Source organism: Solanum dulcamara, chromosome 7, assembly GCF_947179165.1.
Source record: "Solanum dulcamara chromosome 7, daSolDulc1.2, whole genome shotgun sequence".
Taxonomy (NCBI): Eukaryota; Viridiplantae; Streptophyta; class Magnoliopsida; order Solanales; family Solanaceae; genus Solanum; species Solanum dulcamara.
Window position 1 is genome coordinate 3748177 of NC_077243.1, and position 11203 is coordinate 3759379.

At 36.1% G+C, this 11203-nt stretch overlaps 2 protein-coding genes across 3 annotated transcripts; one reads left to right on the plus strand and one right to left on the minus strand.

Moving 5' to 3' along the window:
* Positions 1 to 1820: 1820 nt before the first annotated feature.
* LOC129896495 (kinesin-like protein NACK1) lies at positions 1821 to 7468 on the plus strand. 2 transcript variants are annotated; one of them, XM_055972416.1, is made up of 15 exons: positions 1821 to 2009; positions 2688 to 2999; positions 3106 to 3195; positions 3298 to 3398; positions 3748 to 3864; positions 3952 to 4033; positions 4121 to 4188; positions 4292 to 4351; positions 4437 to 4561; positions 4793 to 4991; positions 5115 to 5225; positions 5310 to 5399; positions 5484 to 6434; positions 6552 to 6877; positions 6978 to 7468. In XM_055972416.1, exons 2-15 carry the CDS (start codon positions 2762 to 2764, stop codon positions 7303 to 7305), a joined length of 2886 nt encoding a protein of 961 aa, XP_055828391.1. In that variant the 5' UTR covers positions 1821 to 2009; positions 2688 to 2761; the 3' UTR covers positions 7306 to 7468. The 2 variants fall into 2 exon arrangements, with proteins under 2 accessions (XP_055828391.1, XP_055828390.1); XM_055972415.1 differs by having other exon boundaries at positions 2702 to 2999.
* Positions 7469 to 8063: 595 nt separating this feature from the next.
* On the minus strand, positions 8064 to 8684 carry LOC129894469 (non-specific lipid-transfer protein 2-like). Its single transcript, XM_055970177.1, has one exon. The coding sequence runs from the start codon at positions 8600 to 8602 to the stop codon at positions 8321 to 8323; it is 282 nt and encodes a 93-aa protein (XP_055826152.1). The 5' UTR covers positions 8603 to 8684; the 3' UTR covers positions 8064 to 8320.
* Positions 8685 to 11203: the final 2519 nt, after the last annotated feature.

Here is an 11203-nt window from a genome sequence, read left to right on the forward strand (position 1 = left end):
CTTTCTCAAATTACATAATTCCTTAAATTTATAGGATCTCGGATACATCAGGAAACCTGCGGATACATAGCTCACGGATTGCGAATGGTACATACTTAATGGGAGAGAAGTATCCGAGAGGGGATAGTGATGCATCTGAGAAGAGATTTTTGTAATTTTTTTAAATTGTAGGAAATTTTAGAGATTATGATAAAATAAGATATGTATTTAAGTAATTTTATCATATGTTAAAGAATTGGGTGGGCCTTTATATTTGAGCTTAGTTTGACACCCTGGTAGCCCAATCTTCAATTCAGTGTATTCGCACGCAGTACTGCCTACTACTCATATCCCTACATTTTTGGCTCTCTTTGTGGAAAATTCAATCTGGTTTAAGATTTTAGACGCAATAAACTAGGAAGGAGGCATTTTCATTCTTTTGAATTCAAAGTGCGCAGAAATTAGAATTGTCGAGATGCTAAATTAAAATACTAACATCAGCTACTCAACATAACTTGATACCATTGGCTGATTGGCGTATAAAATAAGATAATAGGATAATGACTAAACACGTAGACCAAACTATGGAATCACAAGATTGGACTTTTCCTTAGATCAAATTAAAAGCATTAGGTGGAAAAAATAAGTGATGAAACCTTTGTATCAATCTTCTTGACTGTGACCCTTTTATATTTTGTTTTATTTTATAAGAAATTATTTGGTCCCTGATTAGATTATGCAAGTATTAATGATGTAAATATCGAAGGAAAATATTTTATTTATAGATTTAAATTTTTTTGAATCTTATTACAAGATCTCTCTTGATCTTTTGTTCTCTTTTACAGCTAAATTGAACCCACTATTCACGTGTCAAAAACTTAATGAATTCTCATACAAGTTTGGTTGGTTGTACCTCACTTAGAATAAAATTTTTCAGTTTTGACTAATGGAAAATGCCTATCTTTGATAATTTTTATGGACAACGAAGGGAGGACTGCTAGTATTGATGAATTTTCCACGGATTACTATTTTCCACAAAGACTGTGAAAAAGTCTATTATATATTTTCCAGAAACGTAAAACAGGATATTTTTTTACTTCTAAAAAACAGAAAGAAAAAAAACAGAAGAGAAATTTCATGGGTACCAAAACAAATGGGCTTACGGCTGGGCTTGACAAATCTCAAATGGGCCTTCTAATTGTTATCCTTTATTTATAGTCGATTTTATAGATGATTATTCAACCTTTTAACTTGACTTTAACTAATATTTATATCTTTTAACTCGAAGTGCGAACAAATAGCTAGTTAAACTTGTATAAAATTGAATAAATAAACACATTCGTTTTACGTAGTATCGTACATGATAATTTTACACAAACTTAAATGTCTACTTGTGCACACCCAAAATTAGATGACATAAATGTCAGTTGAAGCTAAATTAAAAGACATATTTATGTATTATGTCTTAACATTATATACTATTTTAATTCAACTTCATTGAAATATTACGGGAGTCGATAAACTATTTTTTATGATAAGAAAATGACTCTTATTTGTGCAAGTATCACAGGAGGACCAAAGAACGAAACAGAAGAGACACTTTTATGATAGGCAGGCAAAATTGAAAGACTCTTTAAAGTTAAAAGTAGGAGAAATATATTAGGAAAGGAAGAGTCTAAGATAACATTCCCCCTAAATTCAGGGGGCATCAAAAGCAAATTACATCCATCAGTTTTGTCTCTTTTGTTGAAAAGAAATTAATTTACAAATGACAACAAAACCGTTAATCCTAGAGCGCTGCACCGCAAGATCGGCGATATATTGACGAGACTAAAACGAAAAGTTCATTTAAACACGAGAAATTCAACTAGCCGTTGGGGACTCGAAATTCAAAAATCCCAATTTACAGACGGTATCAAAGAGAGAGACACCCCCATTAAAGCTCATACTCTTTCCATTTCTATATCCCTTTTTTTTCTCTCAATCAGATCTCAGGCGCAAATCAATCAATCTTCTTCTGTTCCTTTCAGGTAAATCTCAGAAACAATTTTTGAGTTTTGTTTCCTTTTTCAATTTCAGGTGGAACAATTTTTACTTCATGTTGTTAAATTCTCTTTCCTTATTTCGCTCAATAATCTTCACTTATGTAGTAGTGAAGTACTAGTTCTGATTATATAACTTAAACGATTTGTTTTCTAGTTAGTACTTACTGCGAATGTTGACTTGAATTTGGTGGAATTTAGTGATTATTTTGTCAAATTATGAACGCCTGCTGTTTAAATTGGTTGTCGAAGTGGAGAACAGGAAATTAGTCTGATATCTAAGTGAATGACCCTTGGATTTTTTAAAATCGGGTTCAGTTCTGTAGTACCTGGCAGGGGTCAGGTGTTGTAGAGGTTTAGAGGTGTTTCCTCACTTTACTGTCTTCAATATGAACTGTAATCTCTAAATGTGTATACTTTTATCAAGTGTTCACCCACTGCCACAAAAGAGTAACATGGTGTTGTGGTATTCCTCACCCGCGGGCTTAAATCTTGGATTTGCCTCTATTCTATTTTACCTTTGCTAAGAAAACAAGACAACTATTTCCCTAACCATAATCGATTGTGTTTAAGGATATTTGTAAGTTGTAGCACTGGGTCAGGTGTGTAAATGGTTACCTTTTTGCAATAAGATCATCAAGACATCTAAGAATTCAAGTATCTCAGTCTCGTGTCAACAGGCCTTTGCATTTTTCAGCTGGAGTTCATTTTGGGGAATTATTAGTCTAGTTCCAGTCAAGATGACGGTTAGAACACCTGGTACTCCAGCTTCAAAGATCGAAAGGACTCCAGCAACCACCCCTAGTGGACATCGAACTAGAGAGGAGAAAATCGTTGTAACAGTAAGATTAAGGCCTTTGAACAAAAGGGAGCTTTCAGCCAAAGATCATGCTGCATGGGAGTGCATTGATGATCACACAATTATTTATAGACCACTGCCCCAGGAACGTGCTGCTCAACCAGCTTCATTCACATTTGGTAATTGAATGGCACATCTACTGCCTTTAACGTTCTTATCGTCGTTGTCTTATCTTAATTTAGACTATAAAATCTGATTGAGAATGTACATTTTCTTTTATCTCAGATAAAGTCTTCGGTCCAGATAGTATAACTGAAGCCGTGTATGAGGAAGGAGTAAAGAAAGTGGCTTTATCCTCTTTGATGGGAATAAATGGTAATTCTCTTGCTCATACTCTGAAGGGAGGTTTTATATGAATCTCTATAACTTTTGAGAAACCTTTTGATCGTGGATTAATTTCCATTCTTTGCATCTCAGCAACTATATTTGCATATGGACAAACCAGCAGTGGGAAGACCTACACAATGAGAGGAATTACTGAGAAAGCTGTCAACGACATATATTCACATATAATGAGTGTAAGCTTCAACATTCTTAAGCACTGCTGTTGTCATCTGATACTTCTTGATGTCAGAATTTTCCAAGGTCATTGAAGACATGTCACAAATGGCATTATTGGAATTAGTGGATAACAGTTGTTATTCTATGAGATAGTTGAAGCATGTAGTTTACACTGTCGTTATCCTAGATGAGTGATAAATGATAAGTCAAGTAGTTCCTGTTACTTGTATTTTCTACAAATACTACAGTTCTTATACTAGTTTTTTTAGCTTGAAATAAAACAGAACTTCAATCTTTCCAAGTGCCATTATCCTTGGAACTGCTCCTAATTTTTTAATTTTTTTTGGTCATTTGACATTGTCATAGACCCCAGAAAGAGAATTTAGAATAAGAATATCTGGACTGGAGATCTACAATGAAAATGTCAGGGACCTATTGAATTCTGAATCTGGTCGAAATCTCAAGCTTCTTGATGATCCAGAGGTATATTTGTGCTAAAATTGATGGATCTTCAAATTTATATCCTTCACTCTCTGTATCAATTTTTCATGGTATCTTTTTAATTTGCAGAAAGGAACTGTCGTCGAGAAATTGGTGGAAGAAACAGCAAGCAATGACCAACATCTGAGGCATTTAATTAGTATCTGTGAGGGTAAGAATTTGATTCTTTTTGAAGTTGCTTCATTTTAGTTTTCCCCAGCGAATCCCTCTTTAAAATGTACCACTTAAATCTCTGCAGCTCAGAGGCAAGTCGGTGAAACCGCCTTAAACGATACCAGCTCACGATCTCACCAGATAATAAGACTGGTCAGTCCTCAATCGTGTGCCAAAAGTCTTGTGTTCCCAAATTGACATGTCCTTAGAGACGAACGACTTTTCTTGACTACTATTACTTTTTTATCATATGCAGACAATAGAAAGCACTCTTCGTGAAAGTTCTGATTGCGTGAGGTCTTATGTAGCAAGCTTGGTAAATGAACTTCCGCCTTGATTGTCTTAGAGGACACTTGAAAGCAATAGAGACACCTGTTTACCCTAATATGTCTGTGCTGCAGAACTTTGTTGATTTGGCTGGGAGTGAAAGAGCCTCACAGACAAATGCAGATGGTGCCAGGCTTAGGGAAGGCTGCCATATCAATCTCAGTTTGATGACTCTTACAACCGTAATTAGAAAGCTCAGGTCTGCAGTCACTTATGTGACAGACAGCTCAATTTTTGTTCAAGTTATTTCTTGATTTCTTCATCTCTGTTGCTGTGAAGTGTAAAATCTGGACAGATATTTTTGTGCTTCTTTAGTTCTGTGCTAAAAGTTAACTCATTGTTTGTCAGCTAACTGCAGTTGATAACTTATTCTGTCACTGCAGTTCTCCGATCTGATTGGTTCATTTCTATTGTTTTTTCCTGTAAGTAGTGTGGGAAAAAGAAGTGGTCATGTACCCTACCGGGACTCAAAGTTGACAAGAATATTGCAACATTCACTTGGTGGAAATGCCCGTACTGCGATAATATGCACTCTCAGCCCTGCATCTAGTCATGTTGAACAATCTCGCAACACTCTCTTCTTCGCCACCCGTGCAAAAGAAGTCACAAACAATGCCCAAGTGAACGTGGTACACTCAGTAACTTGCCGTCATAACCTTATTGTGAATGTACCTCTTTTATGAGATGTACTTTCATTTTATCTTTTAAGTTTTAACAAAAATATTGAACTTCTCTCTTCCCTTTTGTATCAGGTTGTTTCCGACAAACAGCTTGTCAAGCATTTGCAGAAGGAAGTAGCCAGATTGGAAGCAGAGCTGCGCACCCCAGAGCCAGCTAATGAGAAAGATTTGAAAATTCAACAGGTTCATTAATGATGAATTTCCTTAAAAAATGAAATTTAAGTGTTAACATTTATTTAACTAACTCACTGACTGGCCCTTTTATAGATGGAAATGGAAATCGAGGAGCTGAAGCGTCAAAGGGATCTTGCACACTCACAAGTTGATGAGTTACGCAGAAAGCTTCAGGAGGACCAGGTTTGTATCTAAGTTTTCTTGTATTGTGCACAATTCAAAGTGAAGTAAAGGTCTCTTTGTGCTAATATCGAATTCCTGAATCAGGGACTGAAACCATCTGAATCAGTTAGTCCAATTGTGAAGAAATGTCTCTCATTCTCCGGCACATTATCTCCAAACCTTGAAGAAAAGGCACCTGTCCGTGGTGAAAGAACAAGAAACACAATGGGAAGGCAGTCAATGAGGCAATCTTTGGCTGCCCCTTTTACGCTCATGCATGAAATTCGTAAACTCGAACATCTCCAGGAGCAGCTTGGAGATGAAGCAAATCGAGCATTGGAAGTACTGCAAAAAGAAGTTGCATGTCATAGGCTAGGTAATCAGGATGCTGCAGAAACTATTGCTAAGTTGCAAGCAGAGATCAGAGAAATGCGTTCAGTACCGCCAGTCCGCAAGGAAGTTGAAGTTGGAAATGTCGTTGCTGTCAATAAGAGTGTCAGTGCCAACCTGAAGGAAGAGATAGCCAGACTTCACTCACAAGGAAGCACAATAGCTGATCTTGAAGAACAGCTAGAAAATGTTCAGAAATCATTAGACAAACTGGTTATGTCTCTTCCAAGCAATAATGATCAACAGTCAAGCAATGATACCACACAAAAGGCAAAGCATCCATCAAAGAAGAAAAAGTTGCTCCCATTGGCCTCAAGCAACAGTATCAACAGGCAAAATTTCTTGAAATCTCCTTGTTCTCCTCTGTCAACTGCACGACAAGTACTGGATTGTGAGATTGAAAATAGAGCTCCAGATTTGGATAATTTGTCCTGTGAAATTCAGCCGATGCAAGACACTGAGACTCCTACAAAAAGTGATGGAGGAGATGTTTCATCAAAGGAAGGCACTCCATATCGCCGTTCCAGTTCTGTGAACATGAGAAAGATGCAGAAGATGTTTCAGGAGGCAGCAGAAGAGAACGTCAGAAACATAAAATCGTATGTGACAGAACTTAAAGAACGGGTGGCCAAACTTCAATACCAAAAGCAGCTCCTCGTATGCCAGGTAAAGCTTGTACTCTTTGTTTTTGTGTCACACTAATTGAATATTTCAGGAATTCCTCCCCTTTGCCGCAATTATAGTTATCTTCCATTTTGCTTTATTATTTGTTTGTGTCTGTAGGTGCTTGAGCTGGAAGCAAATGAAGAGGCTGGATACAATTTAGAAGATGATGAAAACATTAATCATATACCAGAAGAGTCCCCAGTATCATGGCAAATAACATTTAAGGAACAGAGGCAGCAAATTATTGACTTATGGGATGTTTGCTACGTCTCCATTATTCACAGGTCACAGTTCTATCTGTTATTCAAGGGAGACTCTGCGGATGAAATATATCTGGAAGTTGAACTCAGGCGCTTGACATGGTTACAACAGCACCTAGCAGAGCTTGGAAACTCAACCCCGGCTCGTGTTGGAAATGAGCCAACAGTCTCTTTATCATCAAGGTGTTTTTCTTTTCCTCTCTTTCCCCATGGTCTATTTATTAAATGCGAGTCTTGCTCATGGTCAAAGTCTAATGATTTTATATTTTACAATTGAATTCAGCATTAGAGCTTTGAAGAGGGAAAGAGAATTCCTTGCCAAGAGATTGACAACCCGTCTGACAGCTGAAGAAAGAGATTATCTGTACATAAAATGGGAAATTCCTTTGGAGGGAAAACAGAGGAAAATGCAATTTATTAACAAGCTTTGGACAAATCCACATGACGAAAAACATGTCAAAGAGAGCGCTGAAATAGTGGCAAAGCTCGTAGGTTTCTGCGAAGGAGGTAACATGTCAAGAGAGATGTTTGAGCTTAACTTTGTCCTTCCATCAGATAGGAGGCCATGGTTCGCTGGCTGGAACCAAATCTCCGACCTTCTCCATATGTGAGAGAAGCTTAGATTCTTTTTGTGTAAGTAAATTAATTGTGTATTGCATGTTGTTTTTCATGTATATGAAACTCTGGAGCCTCCCAATTTTGGAGCCTCCGAAGTTGTTCCATTACAACTGATTTAATTTAGAACAGTATGGACGATTGGAATTTGAGGCATCACATCATGCCACCAGCTTCATTTGTCTGAATAAACAAATCAATCATATGTTGGTCTATGGGAAAGATATCACACTAGCTACAATACTAAAATTTTGTGCATACACATAGTAGGAGGATCGATGAAGCTGGAGACAGAGGGGTTTGTTATTATTATGCCCTCTAGCAAGTCCTCCTACACTTAGGTTTGATATGGAACTGTAATTTCATCTAGAACGATAACAACATGCCCCATTATGAGTTTATTAGGTCCCAACAACAAATTCTAGTTTTCTTCCTCAAAGTGGATTTGACAAACTCTCCACTTAGGTTGACTTAATGTACTCAATTAAAGGTGAATCGTTTTTTTCCCCAGAAGTATTTTGAGTCTGTTTGGTTATTTCCTTTCTCCGAAAGTCTGTCATTTGTTGTTTGGGCCAACAAGTCCTCTAATTATATCTGTCTTGTTATTTTTGTCCTCTGTTTGGGAAGTTCTGGTTATCGAATAGGAGCAACAACAAAGAACTGGATCGATCACACACGAGTTGAGACCTTGCATGTTAAATTCTATTTATTTTTGCATTTGAGAACTGGATTACAAGCACATTGGTACATAGAGTCATAGAGAAATACCATATATATTGTCTTAGTAGTACTTATGACAGAACTTGTAAATATGTTGACATAGCATGATTTCATCTCTTTTCACTCAAGAGTGCATAAATAAAGCAAGCAAAGATACATAATAACTAAAACAAAGAGTGTAGATCATAGCACACACAGTGGCTCTCATGAGATAAGAGTGCATCAAACATATTGCTTTCACTTCCCACATACAACACCTAGCAAGAAGCAGATGATTCTTCAAATGTTGTATTAACATTTGGGGTAGGGAACACCACAAGTGCTAGCGACTTTTCTGGCACCAGGGGAGTTGACATAGTTCCTTAAAGTTGGGTTCTTGAGATAATTGCAGAGGCAAGGCTTTTGTTCCTTGATCTTGCTGCAGCAGAGTCTAGATGGTGGTGAATTTGATGTGATCGCGCCAAGACAAGGGCTCAGCTGAATTGGGCTGCACGTTACAGCTACAGAGATGTGTGCTTCAGCAAGAAGCAGAACTAGAACTGTGAGAACTGCAAGTTTTGATGCTGTCTTCATTATTGTCCTTGAAGATGTTTTTTTTTTCCTTCAATAGAGAAGAGAGAGTTGGAGAATAGGACTTGGATGAGCTGCATTTTAGCTCAGTCAATGGATCTATTTATAGAGGAAGCATTGGTAAAAACTTTAATATTCAGGCAAATGTTTTTGTGGGAAGTACAACTAGTGCATGTTCTTTAATTTAATTACCCCCTGCTATGATTCCCATAATTATGGCATCCACAAATTACTTACCAAGTCACTAGTTTAAAGTCAACATGGGGCTACACGCGTGAGCAAGCGTTGTTTAAACGCACGAGAGATTCAGAATTTTGAGTTTATAAATTCTGAATGAATTATAGATGTATATAATATTATTGAATTTCTCAACACAAATGTAGAATTTTGGTCAAAGTTATTGGGTGTTGCCAAACGTAAAACTAGAACTCTACCTCCACTCCTAAAATCAGGTGGCATGGGACTACTTTTCAATGTGATACGAAGGTCATATATCACCATCAGGGAAGAAAAATAAACTGTCATCCTCAAATTTAGGTTAATCTGAACAAGTGTGAATCACATGAATTCAAGTTTCACTAGACTACTGTGTTAGAGGCTGGACCACACCATTTCATGTCATGCTTGAATTGTGTAGTAGCCGATACGATTTTCCAAATTGGAACGACATGGACTAGTCATATCAATCTCAATCGCCTCTGTTAATTTCATGTGATAGTGTTTGACGGGATACATATTTAAGCATGAATAGTTTGCTAAAGGTATAAACATTGAACGGTATCAAACATTTTGGGACATCCTAAAATTATATCGAATGGGTATCAGTTTTGGCTAGATTTTGTTGAATGGTAAAAACAAAAGTAAAAGTCAATTTTTAGCGAAGGGAAGATTTGCTAATTAATCTCAATATTAGGGAATAGACTTTTTCTAGTGCCTACAAATAAAAGTACAGTATAGAGAATCATTAAGGTGTATGATTTAGTACTTTGCTTGTATTCATGTTATAATTAGTTGTGGCGTGGCATACCAGTGATCATTATTCTTTTGTTGTAATGAGAGTGTGCATTCTAATATAGGGGACCCCAATTGTTATAGTATGTATCATGTTTAATTCTTTTTTTTTTTTTAAAAAAAAGATATAAATTAGACTATAGAGGTATTTCTTTATTTATTGAAAAATTTTAGTACCTCAATTGGTTTTGGAATCGGAGAGATTGGCCGACTAACAAAAAGTTAAAGCAAAGTGTCCATTTGTAAAACAGTAAGAGTAGTCATGGTTTATATTGATTACCCAAGAATCATCTTACTTGATAATGAGGAATATTGTCGTGTACTAAAATTTCTTAAATATAATGGATTAGTGTATACACCTCATGAAGTGGTGAAAATGACCCTGAGAAATTATAGTGTAAATCTTAGAAGAACTAACAAATATTGAAAAAAGGTATTTAAAAGTTAAAAGTTTGTGTTTCGACATAAAAACATATTTAAAATTTTGTGAGTGACAATTTGATTAACATCTAAGACTTGTTTTCGGATTTTAAATTTCGCGTTTTAAATTTGAAGTTAAGAAAATGAATCAATTTGATCAACAAATACTTATTTGAAATAATAACCAATATTTTAAAAAAAATTGAGAAAATATGTATAAAAAATCGGATCCTACTCTTTCATTCCAACATCTCATATGACATATTTAGAATTACAAGATTATAATAAATGCATATGTATTACAATTGTTGCGGCCAATCATTACTATCAACCACCTCCACCGTCACAACTCGCATCGCAACCAATTACCACCTTACATTCTTCAATCACCACCATCAATATCGTCAACTACTAACATCAATCAACTCCACTATCACAATCACAACCATTACCACCACTATCAATCGCCAACCACCTCCGATCCTTCACCATCACAAATATCACTACCATCACTACAAACCATATCCACCATCGATCACTAGCAAGTATAAATATTTTATTTTTTAAATTAAATTATGATTTTATTATATTTAAAAATAAAGTAATTATGCACATTTAAATGGGCCAAACGCACGCAGGAGAGGCCGCTGCGTTTGACGACTTGGCCCTACACAACACCTGCTTTCGGTGATAGTGACTGCCAGTACTGACTTACATTTATTTCATGCTTTAATGTGCCCAACGTTATGCCTTCATCATTATTTTTAATCCACACTTGCTATTTCTTTAATTATGATTCTCTGCTAACCCCTCTCACCTTCACTATCAAAACTATATGCCACTATTAATTCTATAAAAGAAATCATATGTTAAATCTCCTCTCCTGTTGATATCTAGAGGCGGATGTAGCCTTTTAGTTATAGTTCAACTATTCGAGTTGTATTATTTCTTGTGTCGATATTATTACATTTTGTTGTTATAGACATGTGCTTGCTTAGCTTGAGGAAATTAGTGATTGCATTGGGTCAAAAATGGTTCAGTTATTGTTAGCATACAGGTTCCATGGAATTATTATCCAAAGCAAGTTGTTAGAACAATAACAAAAATATTAGTACCAAGAGTGGCATATGGATTCAATATTTGTTGAAATTATCAAAGAGAAGATCAAGCAAG